General features: G+C 42.0%; 1 protein-coding gene across 2 annotated transcripts in view; it reads left to right on the top strand.

The window, feature by feature from the left end:
* The first annotated feature begins 2,686 nt into the window (after positions 1 to 2,686).
* The window catches only part of ZNF414 (zinc finger protein 414), a 53,707-nt gene continuing 34,134 nt past the window's right edge, over positions 2,687 to 22,259 (top strand). The window contains exons 1-4 of one of the 2 annotated variants that reach the window (XM_075283647.1): positions 2,687 to 2,819; positions 7,755 to 7,890; positions 10,769 to 10,876; positions 13,519 to 13,624. In XM_075283647.1, the coding sequence (XP_075139748.1) occupies positions 2,796 to 2,819; positions 7,755 to 7,890; positions 10,769 to 10,876; positions 13,519 to 13,624 (374 nt within the window). In that variant the 5' untranslated portion in view covers positions 2,687 to 2,795. The remainder of the gene's footprint in view (positions 2,820 to 7,754; positions 7,891 to 10,768; positions 10,877 to 13,518; positions 13,625 to 22,259) is intronic. The other variant, XM_075283648.1, reaches the window with a different exon arrangement.

Raw genomic sequence — 22,259 nt, 5'->3', positions numbered from 1 at the left:
CAACATTGCCTCTCGTCAGTAACAGCAGGGGACGTGCGCGAGGACTTGGACGTGCATACCCAGCTGTATATCCACTCCACAGTCCAGCTACTGGAGAGGGGCTGCCAGCAGTGCCCTTCGTCAGTAGCAGCAGGGGATGTGGGCGAGGACGTGCATACCCAGCTGTATATCCACTCCACAGTCCAGCTACTGGAGAGGGGCTGCCAGCAGTGCCCTTCGTCAGTAGCAGCAGGGGATGTGGGCGAGGACCTGGATATTCCGCTGGGTATCCAGTCCACAGTCCAGGTACTGGAGAGGTGCTGCCAGCATTGCCTCTCGTCAGTAGCAGCAGGGTATGTGCACGAGGACGTGGACGTGCATACCCAGCTGTATATCCACTCCACAGTCCAAGTACTGGAGAGGGGCTGCCAGCAGTGTCCCTCGTCAGTAGCAGCAGGGGACATGGGCGAGGACGTGGATATCCAGCTGGGTGTCTAGTCCACAGTCCAGAAACAGGAGGAACTGGAGAGGGGCTGCCAGCAGTGTCCTTCATCATTATGAGCAGGGTATGTGGGCTAGGATGTGGATACCCAGCTGTATATCCACTCCACAGTCCAGGGCCTGAAAATTAATGTTTTAGGGCTCACCCCAAGGGCCTGAAAATTAATGTTTTAGGGCTCACCCCAAGGGCCCAAAAAATAAAACACTGCTGCTGCATGGCTCTAGTCACCCCAAAGGCTAAAAAATAAAACACTACTGCTACATGGCTCTAGTCACCAAAAGGGCATAAAACACTGCTGCTGCAAGGCTGTACTCACTCCTAGGGCCAAAAGCACTATATTTTAAAGGCTCTACTCACTCCAAGGGCCAAAAACACTGCTGGTGCAAGGCTCTACTCACTCCAAGGCCCAAAAACACTGCTGGTGCAAGGCTCTACTCACTCCAAGGGCCAAAAGCACTGTATTTTAAAGGCTCTACTCATGCCAAGGGCCAAAAGCACTGTTGGTGCGAGGCTCTACTCGCTCCAAGGGCCCAAAACACTGCTTTTTAAAGTATCTACTCACTCCTAGGGCCAAAAGCACTGTATTTTAAAGGCTGTACTCACGCCAAGGGCCAAAAACTAAATCTCTGCTGTTTAAAGGCTCTACTCACCCAAAGAATCAACAAATCTCTGCTGTCGAAAGGCTGAACTAAGTTAAAGGGCCTAAAACTCTGCAGGTAAAAGGCTGAAGTCACCTAAAGGGCCTCAATCTCTGCTGGTAGCTCAGCTTAAGGGCCTGTAACTTAATTTGGAAGGGTTCCTGTTAAGGGCTAGAAAAGTGAATTTTGGAAGGTCTTACCACATCACACACACACACACACAAAATGACAGTTAAGGGCTCATTCACACTACGTATGCGGCAGCTTATTCTGAACGTAAAACACGTTCAGAATAAGCGGCGTATAAAGCAGTTCCATTCATTTCTACGGGAGCCGGCATACGAGCGCTCCCCATAGAAATGAATGGGCTGCTTTTTTCACTACGAGCAGTCCCATTGAAGTGAATGGGAAGTGCCCGCATGTACGGCTCGCTCTACTCATGCATACCGAAGAAAACCCGGATTTCTACCGAACGGCAACACGGAGAAGACAGCTAGACGTTGGCTATTCCTACATGTTAATGAAAAAAAGTTGCATTTTAATGATAGAATCCCTTTAATGTATATAGGAAGCTCTTAGGGCTATTTCACACAGAGTTTTTTGGCAGCAGATTTTAACGCAGAATCCGCCTCAAAATCCACTGTCAAAAACGGCTCCCATTGACTTCAATGGCCGCCGCTTGCTTCTTTTTTTTCCGCTAGCTAGTAGTGTCCGCGGCATGAGACTCCCTACCAATTAGGCCCATTCATTCGGGCCTAATCCGGAGCGGCATGCTGATGCTCTGCATCAGTATTCCTTCCCAGCTAGCCGTGTGGTATGTTCACATGCGGAATCCATTTTCCACTGTGTGAACATACCCTTAGGGTCCATTCACACGGAGTAAACGCACGCTCATTTTGGCAAAATACACGTGTTAAAAATAAGACTCCCATTGACTTCAATTACATTTTTTAAAAATACACGTCAAAATACACATGTAAAATGTCATTGAAATCAATGGGAGTCTTTTACATGTGTATTTTGCCAAAATGAGCGCGCGCTTACTTCATGTGAATGGACCCTTATACTTCGACCTTCTTCTAAATCCACTCCTAGCTTTGGCTAAAAAAAAAAACAAAAAAACATCAAAATCTGCAATGTGGGGATTTAGCTTATGATATGATGCACATAGCTTCATTTTGTTTTTTTAATTTTTAGAGGGAAGGTTGCTGCCTGCTAACATGGAGGCTTTGTTACATGTGCAGTCAGAACTAATTACCTCACGGAAGCATGTGGCGGCCATAGACATCACTGCGCGGCGAGGCTGTGTATTGTAGAAGGCTCCTGTGGAGAATATGTTCATTTATTCAGCTAGGAAACCACAGTTGCCTATACCATCTGTGGCACATAAATGCCATTTATTGGAAATATTTCTTTTGGTTAACCCGGGGTTTTTAGATTATTTTAGATTTAAATTGTATAAAACAATTTATATTGTTCGCAGTAATGTCTATGGCCGCCACATGCTTCCGTGAGGTAATTAGTTCTGACTGCACACGTAACAAAGCCTCCATCCCCCGCCTTAGCAGGCAGCAACCTTCCTTCATTCGCATAATCTCGCGTTATCAGAACACCCAAAATGGCTACAATGTAAAACGGCTGTGAGAAGCGTCCACCCACCCAGATAACCAACCTGCATGGCGTCACCCGCTCAAGCAATGGTAGGTGACAACTAGAGATCACCTGTATGCTAAGGCTTCCCGCGTTATACTTGCAGTCAATTGGTGATACCTTTACATTTCTATACCCCCGTGTATATGGCGGCTTTCTGCACGTAGCTCTAAGTCACTGTATACAGCGCGGTGAGGAAGGGGTTAAGTATCGCGTCAGCGCCTATGAGCCGGCTGGCCTGTGTCTTGGCGTTGTGAAGTGGGTGTGGCTCCGGCGCTTGCAGCCATTACTAGCTATGTGAAGGAGGCTTGAGTTTAGAAATGATATGGCAGTCAGGAGATTATTAGCTGTGGTTTATTTCCTCAGTCCCTGTTCCTTAGCTCATCGCTTAGTACAAAGCCGTGACTTAGTTCAGGATGCTGCTCTCTTTCCCCGGGTACAGTACAGCTTTGTCATCTAGATTGGTTGTTGTGTATAAACACGTCAGTCACAGGCTTACTTACCAGGAAGTCAGTGTATTGCAATAGGATTTCCTGAAGGGCGAAGACAAAATGATTATAAAGTTCAGACTACTTAAATGACACTACCCAAACCGAGTCTAAGTAGTGTATCAGACACCCAAACAAACATGGTGAGGTGATTTCTTTAACCCTTTCACTGCCAAGGGTCTCTGGAAATTTTGCACCTCCAGTAGCCAGAGCAAGTTTCACAGTTTTGAGATGGACAAATCAAACCTAAATTGCAACATTAACCCCTTCCCGCTGATGGCATTTTTTGATTTTCGTTTTTGACTCCCCTCCTTCTAAACCCCATAACTTTTTTATTTCTCCGCTCCCAGAGCCATATGAGGTCTTAATTTTTGCGGGACAAATTTTTCTTCATGATGCTACCATTAATTATTCTATATAATGTACTGGGAAGCAAGAAAAAAAATCAGAATGGGGTGGATTTGAAGAAAAAATGCATTTCTGCGACATTCTTACGGGCTTTGGTTTTACGGCGTTCACTGTGCAGCCAAAATGACATGTCCCCTGTATTCTGTGTTTCGGTACGGTTCCAGGGATACCAAATTTATATGGTTTTATTTACATTTTGACCCCTAAAAAAAATTCCAAAACTGTGTTAAAAATTTTTTTTTCTAAAAGTCGCCATATTCCGACGGCCGTAACTTTTTTTATACGTAAGTGTACGGGGATGCATAGGGCGTCTTTTTTTTTGCGGGGCCGGGTGTACTTTTTAGTTCTGCGATTTTCGGGAAATGTTATTGCTTTGATCACTTTTTATTCAAATTTTTATCAGAATCAAAACAGTGAAAAAACAGCGGTTTGGCACTTTCGACTATTTTTCCCGCTACGGCGTTTACCGAACAGGAAAAATATTTTTATAGATTTGTAGAGCGGGTGATTTCGTACGCGGGGATACCTAACATGTATATGTTTCACAGTTTTTAACTACTTTTATATGTGTTCTAGGGAAACACATATAAATGGCGGCGCCCATGCGCCACCGGGAAAATGGCGCCTCCGGCGCCTTTGACCGCAGCGCCAGAGGGGTTAATGCCTCCGATCGGTCCGGGGACCGATCGGAGGCATGAGAGCCGGTTGTCTACTGCTTAAAGCAGTAGACACCCGGCGGCTATGGCGGCCGCCCGGCTCCCGGGCGGTCGCCATAGTTACAGACCCGACATGCGCCGTACTATTACGGCGCGTGTCGGGAAGGGGTTAAAAAAAGCATCCAACCCAATATGTTCTTAAAGTAGACACCTGCAGCATTGTCAGAACGTCACTTGGTACTGTATATGAACAGGCATCTTCATGCAATTTTGATTTAAAGTGAATGTTTTATGAAAAAATGCAAATAAATGTATATTAGTTGCTAAAAGTGGAAACCAAACAAAAAAATTAAATGCACCAAACCTCAAAAAAAATAAGAGTTCAGCATGTCCAGAGTTCATTCATATCACTATGGCCTACACCCGCATGCACGTGTCTTCAGAAAATCACCAGAACCGGAAGGAACAAAAATCTGCTTTGAAGCTGGAAATGTTAAAAAAAAGTATCATCCTATACAATGTAGGGATTACACACCATGAAAAGTAAGTGAACCACTAAACCCTATATATATATATATTTTTTTTATTTTTTTTTAAAGTAGACAACCTGAAGATTACAAATGTCTTAATCGATCATCAATAGCCACATCCACCTTCATGCAACTTTGTGACAAACGCAAATAATTTTTTGAAAAAATGCGCTAAAACACATATTTGCACCTAAAACTGATGTTCAATCTCACTTTCATGTACAAAATACATTTAAAATAATAGCTTAAGGTGTAGACATAGTAAGTGTATGTGTGTGTGTATATATATATATATATATATATATATATATATATGTATGTATGTATATATACTATATGTACTGCAAACATCAACTACAACAAGAGTTCAGACTCCCAAAAACACTAATACAGAAGATAGGCAGGATTTTGCTGTTATTCACTAATATGTTATAAAGCTATACTGCACCTACCAAACTGTGACTGTGATACCAAAATCTATCTTTTTCCAGTTTACACAGCGTACCGTATATAAAACACAATTTAATAGTTCATATATACAACCAGCTTCATGCAACATTGCGGCAAACAGAGATTGCAAGCAAAAATTGCACAAAAATTCAAATTTGCCACTAAAGTGCAGCTCAAGCAATCCCTTTCTGCAAACAAAATGTACTGTCCAAAAAACTGCAAGATATGAGGAGTTCATACATACCACACATGTATATATTTACAGGGGCGGGTGGTAAACGCCAAAATCGCAGAAATGCGCCATCCCATTTTGTGCATGCAAATTAAATAAGACTTTACATAAAAATGTTATTTTCTATCCCCCTATAAAAATTTTAGCAATCTATACATTCAACTCTAGTGATAATCGTTATTACTAGAGATGAGCGAGTACTGTTCGGATCAGCCGATCTGAACAGCACGCTCCATAGAAATGAATGGATGCACCTGGTACTTCCGGTTTGACGGCGGCTGGCCGCTTAACCCACCGCGTGCCGGCTACGTCCATTCATTTCTATGCTGTTCGGATCGGCTGATCCGAACAGTACTCGCTCATCTCTAGTTATTACTATTATTTTGGCATGTAACACATCACTAGAGACTTATTTTACTGTAGAAAGCTCAGGTATGGACTGGACAGGGATTGGGTGAAATGTAAACTTTATTCATGACTTTGTGTATATGTTGTGTAAGTGTTTGGTGTGACTTTATTTTGGCGCTGCGACCTGGACAATGGTAAACGTCTGGGTCACAGCGCCAAGAAACTTCCTGGTTATGTATAGAGGATGTTACAGAAGAATACCCCACTAGTAAAGCTCAGGGGGAATTATATTACACCTGTATGTGACAATCAGAGGGCAAAAGTAGAGTATGCGCTCTGATTGGCAGGAGAAGGGTTAATAAGGACAGAAGAGTCCCTGCCTCCCCCCTCCTGGTGTCACATACAAGTTATGCAGTGTCAGATTGTTTCTCTGTCTCTGTTCATGCTGCTGGGCTGCTGATGCCCCCCTCCCTTTCCTGTTACAGTTCGCAAATTGCTTGCTTAGACAGGAGGGGGGGACACTTTAGAGCTCTATATCTTTGGACTGCATCAACATATCTTGAATCTCATCTTTAAAATGATACCAAGAACTTGATGATACAACTTATAGTTTTGGAGCTGTATAATCTGCAGTTAGATCTCAATGCCTAATAGCGTTTTCGACAGTGAATCACTCCAAAACTAAGTTGTATCATCAAGTTCTTGGTATCATTTTAAAGATGAGATTCTCCTCTTTATGCAAGATATGTTGATGCAGACCAGAGATATCGGCATTAGTAGGGAGGACATAGTAGCTACGTCCTATGCTACTGATGTGACACCTTAGGCGGACATAGAGCTACGTGCTTGGCAGTGAAAGGGTTAAGGGATTTTCAAAAGGTCTCCAAAAGGATTAAAAAATAAACAAAGCACTTTCCCTGATGCATGCTGAGTCCCTGCTTGTCTCTATGTTATTGACCCATCTCAAAACACAGGAAGTACCCTCTTACTCCATTGAAGACTTGAGGACAAACACTTCTTTTGTGTTAAAGAGGACCTTTCATGTCCTCGAGCACCCATGATTTTATATATCGCTAGAAAGCCGACAGTGTGCTGAATTCAGAAGAGAAGAGATATTGGTGTAGTTACCGATATCTGTTCACTATCAGAAGGGCATTTCTGGCAGTCTAGGTGGGCTGTGAGGAATGCTCCCCCTCACAGTACTGTACGCAGCTCTGTACTGTCAGAGGGCGCTTTCCTTACCGCCCTTTGTTGATGGTAAACGGTGAGGAACGGGGGGGGGGGGGGGGGCGTTTCTCACCGCTCATCGTCATGGCTGGGCGGTAAGGAAGCCCCCTTTTATCAGCAAACTGCAATTAGCTGAACTGATTGTCCTGCCGACACCGAATAAGTGACTTCATTTGTCCTGTCTCACAGGTCTGTGGTTATAGCAACGCTGTGTAAACAATAGGAGGAATAAGGTCAGATAGCAGCCAAATAAAGCAGCATTTCTAATTCAATATATTTAGGAAAATTTACATAAGCTAACAGTATAGATAGGATCCTTGAGATGGGACAACCTCTTTAACAGCACTGATATCCCCAGAATCGGGGCACGAGTTGGGAAAATCCAACAGTGCTCTGAATTAAGCACACTGTCACCTTTCCAGTGGCATATAATACCGAGAGGTCCTTTTTAAAAGAATAGCCATGACTCCCTATTTAAACTTCTGCTGCTCCAGTCCCCACCAGTCTCATTTTAGATTTAGACAGCTGATCACACAATTTTAATGCTCTCAGTTAACACAGATGTTTTAGTTATTTCATTTTCTTTCCTTGTTTTTATTTTTTAAGATCTAATAAAATGGTCCTACATATTTATGTATTCTTTTAGGAAAAACAAGAGGAGTCTTCTTCAGAAGCCCAAAGTGCGGATACAGTTCCTTCTACCCCCCAGTCTGTAAGAGGAGTCAAAGTTGAAGCCAAGAGACCAAGAGAAGGAGGCAGAAAAAGGAACCTTTTGCCTTCAAGTATGTATAGTGAAATGTAGAAAAGACTGATAATTTAAACAGAGCATGCAAGATTTACAAAAATTCCAATGCATTTGGAATTTTTTTTTCTCTATCCTCATCATTCCTGGGCAATTATTTTTGATAATTGGTGATATTCTGATATTTTTGGTGTCTAATATGCTATATAGGCTCTAGACTGTCTGAAGGGCTGTGTCGGACAGCAAAGAGTACATGAATGAGTGTTCCTGCCTAACAGTTAGGGTGAGTTCACACAGAGTAAAGTGCCGCCGCAAATTCACAGCCGCAAAAACGCGGCACGTTACTGCATGTGAACTTACCCTTAGGTTCACACCACCGTACGGCATTACAGCACCATACTATTACAGTGCTGAGCTTTAACTGTACACTCAGTGCGATGTAATAGTACAGCACTGAGCCTTAACGACATCTACTGACAAGTGATGTACTGTAATACACCTTTGAAGGGAAACTGGGACTAAAATTATCCATATGACTAGCACACAACGGTATTTGAGATAGAGATATATATATATATATATATATATATATATATATATATATATATATATATATAATTTCTTTCTTTTTTTTTTTTTCTTTTCCTGCAAGCCATAATACATAATTTGTCAAAAACAGGTTTGGTCTGATAAGTGACTTAATTTTGGATGTGAGCCTGCTAGGTGGGCATTACTGATATAGTCTGTATAAAAAGTTTAGGAAGGCTCTGTACATATTTACATCTGAGGCTCTGTTTAACCCCTTAAGGACCAGGCCATTTTTTGGTTTCGCATTTTCGTTTTTCCCTCCTCACATTTCAAGAGCCATAACTTTTTCATTTTTCAGTTCACAGAGTCACATTATAGCTTATTGTTTGCAGGACAAATTGTACTTTGTAATGGCACCATTCAATATGCTGTGCAATGTACTGGGAAGCTGGAAAAAAATTCAGAATGAGGCGCAATTGGAGAAAAAATGCATTTGCGCCATTTTCTTATGGGTTTAATTTTTACAGCATTCACTGTTTGGTACAAATGACATGTTACCTGTGTTCTACGTGTCAGTACAAATGCGGTGATACCAAATTTATATAGTATTTGAAATTTTTTGATACTTTTAAAAAAATGATAAACTTTGCAAAATAGAAAAAAAAATTTGTGTCATCATGTTCTAACACCTGTAACTTTTTCATATTTCCATGTATGGAGCTGGTTGTGGTGTCTTTTTATGCGGAACAAGATGACGTTTCTATTGATACCATTTGGGGAAAGATCCGATGGTTTGATCACTTTTTATTCAATTTTTTATAGGAGGCAAAGTGTTGAAAAAAACGCTTTTTGGCTGTTTTTATTTTTTTTGCCGCTACGCCGTTCGCAGTACGGGATAAATGTTTTAATATTCTAATAGTTCAGGCATTTTGGAGCGCAGGGATACCTAATATGTTTATGTTTAATGTTCTTTAATTACTTTTATAGCTGATCTAGGGAAAGGGGGGTGATTTGAACTTTTATATTTTTTTTATTTTTTTAATACTTTTAAAAACTTTTTTTTTTCTTCTGTTACATTTATGATCAGACCCCTTAGGTACCTTGAAACCTAGGGAGTCTGATCGCTCATACTATTCACTGCAATACTACAGTATTGCAGTGAATAGGAAAATCGCAGCACTTCTATTAGACGATGCCTCTGGCATCGTCTAATAGATCTAGTGCAGAGACAAGCCTGGAAGCCTTCAATAGGCTTCCGGCTGTCATAGCAACCGATCACCGCCCTCATGTGACGTTCAGGAGGGCGGCGATCGGCAAAACATGGCGGCGCCCATGCCGCCGGCGCCGTTTACACACTGCGGTCACGTTTGACCGCAGTGTGTAAAGGGTTAACAGCAGCGATCGGCTGAGTTCAGCGCACTGTCTGCTTTCCCGATCTGTGCCCGGTGTGAAGAGCTTACGGTCTGGTATCGTAGCTCTTCTATGGTCAGAAGGGCGTTTCTGACAGTTAGCCAGAGACGTCCTTCTTCACAGCACAGCCAATCGCGCTGTGCTGTGAGAGCCGGGAGGAACGCCCCCTCCCTCTGCTCGCAGTACTCGTCCATAGATGAGCATTATCAGGGAGGGAGGGGGGAGTTCCTCCCGGCTCTCACAGCACAGCGCGATTGGCTGTGCTGTGAAGAAGGACGTCTCTGGCTGTCAGAAACGCCCTTCTGACCATAGAAGAGCTACGGTACCGGACTGTAAGCTCTTCACACCGGGCACAGATCGGGAAAGCCGACAGTGTGCTGAACTCAGCGCACTGTCAGCTTTCCGGCAGTATATAGAACTGCCTGTGTGCAAAATGGTGAAAGGTCCTCTTTTTAATGTTTAATCCGTTCCTCTGTTCCTACAATGGAACAGAAAAATGGACTAAATAATTCAGATGTGGAAACACCCTTCCTGCAGCACCTGCATCCTACCAGGATCAAAGTAGGGCCTTCCCTGTACTTCCTTTAGGTATCAAAACTGAGCCATTACTTTTTGACCTAATGGTGACAGGAGGACCACATTTTGTATCGTCCACAACAGAAAGCAGCTGAAGTCATCTGCTTTTCGCCTTTTGTTTACAAAGGTTGAAAATTGAGGCAAACCCACTGCAAGAAATTGATCTGTTGCAGGTTGGAAACCTGCAGTCCAAGAATCTGTGCTGTGGGCTTTTTCAAATTGTTTAAATCGCATTCATTACACTGGTGCTGTACATCGCATCAGGTTAGCTTTCTGCGGTTTCTGCTGACAGCTAACTGCTATAACTCTCACATGTGACCACAGTCTAAATATGACTTTAGCTGTATATGATTTTGGTTTTTTTTGTTTTTTTTAATTAACTCTTGATTTATTATCTTGCACAGGAAAGGGTCACAGATGTTCTACGTATGGCTGTAACCGTACATTCCTCAGCATGCAGGATCTTATCCATCATGTGTCTATCCATTATAAACCTACTCAGTCCTTGCAAGGTAAGATGTAACTTTTGCTCTAACCACAAGGAAAGGTGGAGTCACACTTGGAGTGACTGATTCACAAAGTCCTTAGTATACTCCCTGACCTTAAATCTCATTGTTAGTGTGTCCAAAAATTGTAATCATTGCAGGGCATTTGGTCATGCTACGTTATACAAGCCTATAAGGATATAAAGATCTCAGTTATTCCCAAGGACTGTTTTTGTGCCAGCACTAATGCACTTCATTCTGCAATATGTTTGTAGGAAATATCATTTTCTGAAGCTGTTAAGGCTTGCAATAAAATGCACCAAGTAATCCCATCTAAAATCGGTACACAGCAATTTCCATTCTGGTCCGATTTTAGACTTCGCCTCCTCTGGCAGAACTAGTGTTGATTGGCCAAATGCTGTACACTGGCCAATCAACGCTGGTCAATGCATTCCTATGGGAAAAAGTCAGCTCGCGCATATCACAAGCTGACAGGGATCCCGACCAGATAGAGCCCCAAAGAGCTGGGTGAGTAACATTCCCCCCCTAAATAAAGGTAATCCCTAGCTAACCCTGCCTGTAGATCTGTCCCTGTCTCACGGTCACATAGTTCACAGTCCCAAATTAATCGAATTTTAAATCCACCGTTCGTCTAAATTGGAGGTCACCTGATTTCGGCAGCCAATGGGTTTTTTAAAAATTTTTTAACTGCCTCTGTTGTCGTAGTTCCTGTCCCACCTCCCCTGCGCAGTTATTGGTGCAAAAAACGCACCAGGGAAGGTGGGAGGGGATACGAATTTTTACTGCGTTTGCCTCGTGGTATTCGATTGTAATCGAATACCTCGAACGGCCTGATATTCGATCGAACGGTGTTCGCTCATCTCTAGTAACTATAAATAGCCAGTTGTTTATAGATACGGTACCTATGGGTACCTATAAATAGTTTAAAGGTACGGACGGTACCTAAAAATAGCCAGTTGTTCATAGGTATGACCTAAAAATAGCCAGTAGTTCATAGGTACGGTACCTATAAATAGCCAGTTGTTTATAGGTACGGTACCTATAAATAGTCACATCCTTTTATTAATTCCATTAAAAATGCAAATATAATGAATAAATACAAAGACAAAAAGTAGATGAAGGGGAAAACAAAACTAATCCTCACCCAATGGCCAGGGGTATATGGTAATGTCAATCTACATAAACAGTCCCAAAATCTGCTACAAATATAGGCAAACCAGTAGGTAAGTATGATTTACAAGCATGTGGTAAACTAACAGCGCAATGCTAAGATGACCATAGTAAAGTACATCAACCCACTACATAGCCAGAATGAGGAATGCAAGAAAGGACCTTACAAAAGCAGGAAATATACCCATACCAAGACCATAGGGAGCCGGAACGCCCGAGTTTTGCCCGCTGACGGGCTTTGTTTTATCATTACTGGAGCTGGATATGTTCTTCTAGTTTTTTGTGGTAAAATTAGGGGCCTCTGCTTATATTCAGGTCGGCTTATACTCGAGTATGTACGGTACTTATTTCTCTGTATAAATTTATTTACATTTTGCACAATGTGATTTTCTGGATTTTATTTTATTTTTTAAATGTAGATTGTGATCCCCAGTTAGGGATCACAATGTACTTTTTTTTTTTTTCATTTAAGTATGTCTTTGTAGAATGGGAGGAAATCCACGGGGATAACATACAAACTCCTTGCAGATGTTCCTGGCGGGATTCGAACTCAGGACTCCAGCGCTGCAAGGCTGCAGTGCTAACCACTGAGCCACCGTGTTGCCCCCAATTTTATTTTTGATACCCTATTTCTCACTGTAAAAATTAGCCTACCCTTAAAATTATAGACAGTTAATGTCAGTGGGCAAACTTACAAAATCAGCAAGGGATCAAATAATTGTAGCAGGAATCTGAGGCATGTAAAATAATGCAGGGGATACCAGCAGCTCCCAGAGATGCCCAGAAATCACTCAAAACACGGCTAAAGGTATATGTGTGCATTTATTAACCCATTAATAACTGGAACAGACTTTTTTTTAAAAAAAAAAAAAGCAAAACATTTTTTTGCCGGAAAACCCCTTTAAGCCATAGTTCACATGAGGATTCAGTGTGTGCACTTTCTGTCGTGGCTTTCTGCTCCAGATTAGGCCCAAATGAATGGGCCTAGTCCGGAGGGTGCTGTCGCGAGGTGGCCACCGTGGCTGGATCAGCCACGGAATCCGCCTGAAGAAAGGGCAGCTCGCTTCTTTTTTCTGTTAGTGGGAACAAACCACTAGCGGAAAAAAACCCACTAACGGTATGCATAGACCTCTATTGTGAGGGATCGGCGGATTTTGAGGAGGATTCAGCGCCAAAATCTGCTCCCTCTTGCCCTATGTGAACTAGCCCTAACTCTGCATTCCTCATATTCCAAACATTATCCATCATTTGTCTATCCACTGTAAACCTATTGAGTCCGTATGTATTAGTAATATATATCCTATAGCAAAACAAGCTTGACTATTTTAACTTTTGTCTCCCTAAGTTATCTCTATCAGTTGTCAGAAAAGCGTGCTGTTCCTCTCCTCCACAACTGTATCTTGACTATTATGTTAATAGAATAATATTTTGACACTTTTTTTGTTTGTTTGTTTTTGTTTTTGGGGTCCTCCTCACAGATAAAAAGTTCATATGCTCTATTAGTGGATGTGGTGAAATGCTAGAGAGCATGCAAGACCTCATGAACCATCTGAAAGTCCATTACAAGCCTAACCGCTACTTTAAGTAAGTTCAGTGATACTTTTTTTTTTTTTTTTTATTTTCCCCTATCCAGAATAGCTACGCAAGCAAAACATTTTAGATATGTCTTTTGTGATTATTAATAATCTGTTACCTTGTGTAAAGCATGCACATTATTTAAAGGGATCCTATCATTGGATACCCTTTTTTTTCTCACTAATACGTAGGAATAACCTTAAAGAAGGCTATTGTTCTCCTACCTTTAGATGTCTTCTACGCACCGCCGTTCGGTAACATTGTAAGCTGTGTAAGCGGCCATTTTCTTGTGGCCCGGGTATGCGCAGACGGCTCTGCCCGAGGCCTAGAACAAGACGCACTGAGAGGCGGGTTCCTGAAGGCACCGCTAAAGTTATATTAAACTACCCCCCAATGAAACCCTAAAACAGAATATGATCAACTTACCTATCGTGCACGGTGGGCGGGCATTCAGGATCCGCCGTCTTCTTCAGCCACGCCTCTTCTTCCAGCGATGTCCTCGGGTCCCGTCTAACTAGCTAACTGACATTGTTAAAAAATAAAAAGATCCATAAATAATAAAAAATAAAGATCCATAGTAACATTACCTATACCAACATTCAGACTTGTATCCTGACCCAACGCGCGTTTCGCCCGACCAGGGCTTTGTCAAAAATCATATAATGTTTGGTGGAAGCCTGGTCTTTAGCTCCTTTCCCAACATCCACCATAAAAATATGGAAGGTTGCGGGTCTTTAACCGGTTAAGGACCAGGCCCAAACGTATGTTAAAGACCAGGCCTTTTTTTTCAAAACTGACGTGTCACTTTAAATGGCAATAACTTTGAGACGGTTTAACTTACACAAATGATTTTGAGATTGTTTTTTTCGTAACACATTATACTTCATGTTAGTGGTAAATATTAATCAATATTTTTGTATTTATTTATAAAAAAACTAGGAAATTTGATGGAAATTTGGAAAAAATTGCAATTTTCAAAATGTGAAATTCTCTGCTTTTCAGGCAGATAGTCATACCACCCAAATACATGAATAAATATTATCTCCCATATCTCTGCTTTATATCGGCATCATCTTTTGATTGTCTTTTAATTTATTTTGGACGTTACAAGGCTTACAAGTGTAACAGCGATTTTCTAGATTTGCAAGAAAATTCTCCAAACCAATTTTTTAGGGACCGCTTCAGTTCTGTAAGGAATTATAAAGGCCTATATAATATAAACCCCCATAAATCACCCCATTTTCAAAACTACACCCCTCAAATTATTCAAAACAGCATTTGGGATGTTTGTTAACCCTTTAAGTTTTTCATAAGAATAAACATAATATGGAAGTGAAATTTAGACATTTCATTTTTTTTCATTAATACATTCATTTAGACCTAAAATTAACACATTCACAAAGGGTTAAAGGAGAAAATGCATCTCACATTTTGTTATGCAATTTCTCCCGTACACAGAAATACCCCACATGTGGGCGTAAACTGATTTTTGGGTACACAGCAGTGCATGGAAGGGAAGGAGCGACACTGGGTGTGTGAACAGCAGATTTTGCTGGAATAATTTTCAGGCACCATGCCTCATTTGCAGAGCCCCTAGAGTACCAAAACAATGGAAACCCTCCAAAAGTGACCCCATTTTAGAATCTACACCCCTCACAGAATTCATCAAGGGGTATAGTCAGCATTTTGACCCTACAGTTGTTCCACAGATTTTACTAACATTGGGATGTGTAAATGAAAAATTACTAAAATGTCACTTTATCCCCAAAGTTTTAATTTTCACAAGGGGATAAAGGAGTAAAAGCCCCCCACAGTTTGTTAAACAATTTCTCCTGAACACGGCAATACCCCATGTGTGGCCATATTCTGCTGTATGGGAACATGGCGGGGCTCAGAATGCAAGGAGCGCTATTTGGCTTTTGGATGGCAGATTTTGCTGGAATAATTTTAGGTGCCATGTCGCATTAGCAGAGCCCCTAGAGTACCAATACAGTGGAAACCCCCTAAAAGTGACCCCATTTTGGAAACTACACCCCCCACAGAACATATGAAAGGGTATAGTGAGCATTTTGACCCTACAGCTGTTTCACAGATTTTATTAACATTGGGGCATGAAAATGAAAAATTACTTTTTTTCCAATAAACTGTCAATTTAGCCCCAAATTTTTCATTTTCACAAGAGGATAAAGGGGAAAAAGCTCCATAAAGTTCGTTAAACAATTTCTCCTGAACACGGAAATGCCCCATATGTGGTAATAATCTGCTGTATGGGAACATGGCGGGGCTCAGAATGGAAAGAGCGCTATTTGGCTTTTGAAGGACAGATTTTGCTGGAATATTTTTCAAGTCCCATGTCGCATTTGCAGAGCCCCTAAAATATCAATATAGTGGAAACCCCCTAAAAGTGACCCCATTTTGGAAACTAAACCCCTCATAGAATTTATCTAGGGGTTTGGTGAGCATTTTGGCCTCACAGCTGTTTCACAGATTTTATTAACATTGGGACGTAAAAATGAAAAATTACTTTTTTTTCACAATGTATCGTCCATTTAGCGCCATATTTTTAATTTTGCAAGTAGTTAAAGAATTAAAAGCCCCCCACAGTTTGTTACAAATTTTCTCCTGAACACGGCAATACCCCATATGTGGCCATAATCTGCTGTATGGGTACATGGTGAGGCTCAGACTGGAAAGAGAGGTATTTGGATTTTGGAGGGCAGATGTGGCTGGAATAGTTTTGAGGGGCCATGTCGCATTTGCTGAGCCCCTAAAGTACCAATACAATGGAAACCCCTCAAAAGTGACCCCATTTTATAAACTACACCTGTCATGGAATGAATCAAGGGGTATTATCATTTTGTGCCTAAAATGCTTCCAAAAAATGAATGTCCAAAATGAAAATTGAAATTTTGAAAGAAATATGCCATTTCGGTGCCCAATACGTTGCACCCACTTTGTGTTGTCAGAGACCTGCACTCCTAAAACTATTAAGGGGCCATCCCGAGGGGCAAAAAAATATATATGTGGGTGTAAACTGCTGCTTGGGTACACAGCAGGGCTCAGAAGGGAAGGAGCACTGCGCTTTTTAGCTTTTGGGGTACAGATTTAGAGGGACTTTCTGGGGGCCATGTTCCTTTTGGAGAGACCTGGAGGTAACTGTAAACCCCATTTTGTAGGGGCAAGTTTAGCGTCTCTGCAAAAGTGTCATGGCATCCAAAAACCAAACCATCTGTGCTCCAAAAACCCAATAACCCTTCTGTGTCCGTCTGTGCCCTAATATCAGTTTATAACCACTTATGACATTACGTACGTTATCCCGGGTACACCAGTGTCATACATGTGCCCTAATATCAGTTTATACCCACATATGACATTACGTCCGTTATCCCGGGTACACCAGTGTCATACATGTGTCATAAACTGTAGTTTGGGCACACAGCAGGGCGCAGAAGGGAAGGAGCGCTATTTTGGTTTCTGGAGCACAGTTTGGTTTTTGGACGTCACTTTTGCAAAGCCCCTGAATTGTCAATAAAGTGGAATCCGCAGACATGTCACCCCATTTTGGACACTAGCCCACTGATGGGATTTATCAAATGGAGTAGCGAGAATTTTTAAACCTTGAGTGTTGCATTTATTTAGTTTCCAGAAATGAAATCGCAACTGATAATGAGAAGTTAAAAATGAAAAATTTCCAGAGATTCGCCATTTCAGTACCCGATATGTTGTGCCCAACTTATGTCAGCAGAGATACACACTCCAAAAACTGTTAAGTGGGTATCCCGGGCATAACAGCTTTCAGAGCGTTCATCTCTGATACAAGTCGGACACAACATATTACGCACTGAAATGACGGGTTCCTGGAAAAATGGTCATTTTCACCTCTCACAATCAGCTTCGTATTCATTTATGGATAATAAGTTATAGCAAAACTTGGGGGTTAAAAATGCTGTCTGTACCCCTGGATAAATCCTTCAGGGGTGTAGTTTCCAAAATAGGGTCTCATATCAGGGGATTCCACTTTACTGGCGTTTCAGCTGTGCAAAAGTGTCATGGCATCCAAAAACCAAACCGTCTGCGCTCCAAAAACCCAATAACCCTTCTGTGTCTGGCTGTGCCCTAATATCAGTTTATTACCACATATGACATTACGTCCGTTATCCGGGGTACACCAGTGTCATACATGTGGCATACATGTGGCATAAACTGCAGTTTGGGCGCACAGCAGGGCGCAGAAGGGAAGGAGCGCGATGAGGCTTTTGGAGTACAGATTCAGATGTTTGGTATCTGGACGCCATGTCATGTTTGTAGAGCCTGTAAGGTACCAGAAAAGTGGATTCCCCAAAGGAGTGACCCCATTTTGAAAACTGCACCCCTCAAAGAATTTCTCAGGGGGTGTAGTGAGTATTAGTATCCGGACGTGACTGCACGGCGGATGGCGAAGAGGGAATATATAAGCGGTGCGGAAAACATTGCAGACACCAAATTCCCTACTATGTCCCAGTAGCTCCTATGATTGGGGGAGTCACTCTGGGGGTCACTTCTGGTGTCTGTTCCCTCATAAGCTGTAAATCTGGGGTGTCCCCTGATATACAATCGCACTGCTTATACATTCCCTTCCTGACGCCGCCAGTTGTATTCTAATAATTTGGCGATTTTGGGGTTTTTTGTCTTCACATTGGTAGATGCTATATTTTCTTTATTCTTTTGGTGACGTGGCCATATAAGGGCTTGTTGTTTGCGGGATGTGATGTATTTTGTAATGACACCATTTTTGGGTGCCTACAACATACTGAATACATTTTATTAACTCTTTCTTGCTGGATTTAAAAAAAAAAATCAATCCTGGCATTGAGTTGTACCCTTTAAATTTTGCGCCATGCAGCGTACAGTATAAGTAACATGTAGCCTTTATTCTGCGGGTCAGTACGGTTACGGCGATACCTCATTTATAGTATTTTTTTATGCGATACTAATTCTGCAGAACAAAAACACATTTGGGGACATAAATCAGTGATTTTTGCATCGCCATCTTCTGAGAGGCGTAACATTTTTATTTTTCGGTTGACAGTGTTGGTTGAGGGCTTATTTTTTGCGGGACAACCTGCGCTTTTTATTGGTACTGTTGTGGGGTGCATATGATTTTTTGATCACTTTTTATAGCATATTTTGTAAGGTGATATGGTGAAAAATCATTACTTCCGGCGGGTTTTTTCCGTTTTTTTTTTTCAGATGTACACCGTATACATTAAATATTATTTCAGTTTTATTGTACAGGTTGTTACGGACGCGGCGATACCAAATATGCATTGTTTTTATTAATTTTTAGTACCTTTTTTTTATATAATTCATTTTGTATAGAGAAAAAGGGATTTTTGGGCTTTATAACTATTACTTTTTTCATACACTTTATTTTTTTTTTTTTTTTTTTTTTTTTTTAACTTTTTCATGTGTCCATTTAGGACACTTGAATCAGTTGATGCTTTGATGAAAGCACCAACTGATTCTGTATAGTAGCTTGCAAGACACGAGCAGGACATGAGCCTGCTCGTGTCCTGCAAGCAGCAGAGGAAGTGAGACACATCGCTCACTTCCTCCATCGGTCGGCAGGATCAACCAGGTATGTGGGGGCTCCGGTAGTCTGGGGTCACTGGCCAGACCCCAGACTACCTTCTACTGACATCGGCACCCCCCGATCTCGCCGCGGGGGGTGCCGATCAGCTTCAATCTGCGGCGGATCCCTTTCGATCGCGCCGTGATGTTTCACGGCAGGATCGAAAGGGTTAAAGCGTTCAGTCGGAACTGAGTCCGACTGAACGTTGTTGAGGGGGTGGTTAGGTGTCAGTAACACCTAACTCCTGCCCTCCCCCCGCCCCACCCCCTGCCTAGTGAGTCTCTGAAGACCGGCCGTAAATTTACTATCGGCTGGTCTGAGACCAGGACTGCTGGCCGTAAATTTACGGCCAGCGGTCCTTAACCGGTTAAACATGGCGCCGGCTAAATTTTGCCACCCAGGAATATAAAAAAAATTTTTGTATTTGGTGTTAAAATATATAATTTGGTATCCCAAAGTTGTACTGACCCATAGAATAGGTGGCATTTTAAGCAAATTGCTGCCCGTCTAAATGTTTTATTGCTCAGGTATGACCGCTGGTACCCTTACCAGTCAAACTTTTGAAGGAGTAACAGAAGGCTCAGGTCCTCTATTCTAGTGATAAAACATTTATCACATTCATTGTCACACAACCATTTTAAGCTTAAAAGGGATCTCTTTCTATCGCCAACAACTCCAGGTCTTTGCATCCTGTAGTAAGTACCATTCTACTGATTCTGGCACAGTTGGAATTTTTTTCTGTAGTCCATATCATTCCTGAGCAGATCATGCTGTAAGTTTCAAGTCACATTAGGTTAACGGCAGGTTCACACCTGCGCCTGGTCTCCAATTTAGCCAAGCCAGCGCTTAAGCCAATCCTGAGAAACTGGACAGGGGACGGAAACCCGGCGGTTAGTTTTTAGGCTCGTTCACCCGGGTAGCAGAAGGGCGGAATTTGGCACCGAGAGTGACGCGGGGAGCCGCGCCATAATCTGCCCCCTCTGTGCCCGTGTGAACTAACCCTTAAACCCATTCTGGGCTGTTTTTTTTTTTTTTTTTTTTTGTAACCAGAGACAAAGTCAGACATGCGGGACTTTGTGTCCGGATAAAAAAAAAAAAAAAAGCCGGGTTTCCGTCCCCTGTCCAGTCTCTCGGGGCAGAAGACGGAAACCCGCCAGTTTGGCTAAAGTGGAGACTGGGCGCAGGTGTGAACCCGCCCTAACTAGGTTTGTATTGTTAAGTGAGCAGTCCTGGGATAGAGCAGACTGCAAAGGACTGCCCATATAGGATGCAGAAATGCACAGCACTGATTTCTGAGGAATGGTAGGGGCTACAGAAACAATTCCAGCTTTGTTGGGGGTCAGTAGAACGATGCAAAGAGTTTGGAATTAGGTGTGGTGATGAAAGGTCCTCTTTAAATGGGATATCGTGGATACTGTCTGGTTAATAGAGGTATGTTCACATGGAGTATTTTGCAGGCAGAAAAAAAAATCTTCATGAATTCGGAATTGGTTTTTGACATGACGTGAGTTTTTTTTTTTTTTTTTTTGGGGGGGGGGGTGTTTCCCTGCATTTTTTGGCACTTTTTTTTTTCTACAGCCCATGAGGTGTACCCAGCCCAGTGGGTATGGCCTTTGCAATTTTTTTTTCTGGACGCCATTAACCTCATAGAACAGCTCTACTGAGATTATACTTTTTTAAAAATGGACCAAAGTGAGCGTTCTTCCTTCTCAACAGCCCCAGCGAACAATGAAGAGGGCAGAATAATGGTGTGCAAACAGGAGATGATGTCAGCATCGTTCGCCGACGTAGATTGCAGCTGGAGGTAAGCATTGAAATACATTTATAACGAAACAACTTTTAAATATATCAAACAGCAGTGTGACTTCAAATTATTCTATATTCTTTTGTTTTCACAGGAGCAAGATAGACACTATTGGATTCATCCCATTAAATCAAATTTATGGTAAGCTTAGACAGGAAGTGTGCCCATACCCATTACAGACAACCTCCCCCCCCTAAAAACTGCTGCAAGGCAGTCATGTGGGTTATGTTTTAGCCTCATTATGTTTCATGACGCCGACATGACCACTGAGGACCAATCACAAGCTTCGCTAGTCTCTGATGTCATTTACAATGTCTCTAAGATCACACTTTTTGATATGTTTAATCAGTGCCCCCTGCTCCTTATACACTGAGGTTTGAAGAGAAATCATAATATAATAATGGCTCATTAGTGGTAAACCCCAAAAACTTTGGGTTGAACTGATTGCAAAATAAATAAATAAAAATCATAAAAACCGTGTGGAGAAGCCACTGTGGGATATTATTTTTGTGGAGGGGCCTCTGTGGCACATTATACTGTTTGAAGTGGCTACTATGGGACATTATAGGACATTATTTTTAAAGGGACTGTCCAGGAACTGGACAAACTCCATAGGGGCCAAGGCAGGTGTAACATGACCGGTCATGTCACTCACCCTCTCCCGTGACTGCTGAGACCACTAATTGCCTCAGAGCTTCTGGGGACCTAGGCACTCAATCAAGTGGGCAGCAACATTAGCCACTGGAGTGCTGGGGGCAGGTGATAATTTTTATATTCTAAAGGGGCTCTATCATTGAGAAAAGTTATTTTTAACTAAGCACATACTTGCATAGCCTTTATAAAGGCTATGCCACACGTACCTTTTGTATGTAAAGCGTCTCAGTGATTTTTGAATGAGCCCATTTTTATTAAAATTTTCCAGTAGCTGCTGCATTTCTCCCCCCCCCCTTGGCTTATACTCGAGGCAATAAGTTTTCCCAGTTTTTGTGGTAAAATTAGGGGCCTCGGCTTATGTTCGGGTCGGCTCGTACTCGAGTATATACAGGGGTTTTTTTTGGGTGGGGGTTATAGCCTTTTTGATCATCTTTACTAATTTACTAGTATTTTTTTTTTTCATAATTGGTGGTTATGTTCAATAACAGGAGATTTGGTTGCAGGCACAGCAGGCTTTCAGTCTGTGGCCAATTTCCAACTGCATAGGTGTCACTGACTGTAAGTATGTATGTGTG

The sequence above is a fragment of the Leptodactylus fuscus genome, chromosome 1 (assembly GCF_031893055.1).
Source record: "Leptodactylus fuscus isolate aLepFus1 chromosome 1, aLepFus1.hap2, whole genome shotgun sequence".
NCBI classification, from domain to species: Eukaryota; Metazoa; Chordata; class Amphibia; order Anura; family Leptodactylidae; genus Leptodactylus; species Leptodactylus fuscus.
Note: the sequence above shows the minus strand (reverse complement) of the source record. Positions and strands in the feature narration are given on the sequence as shown.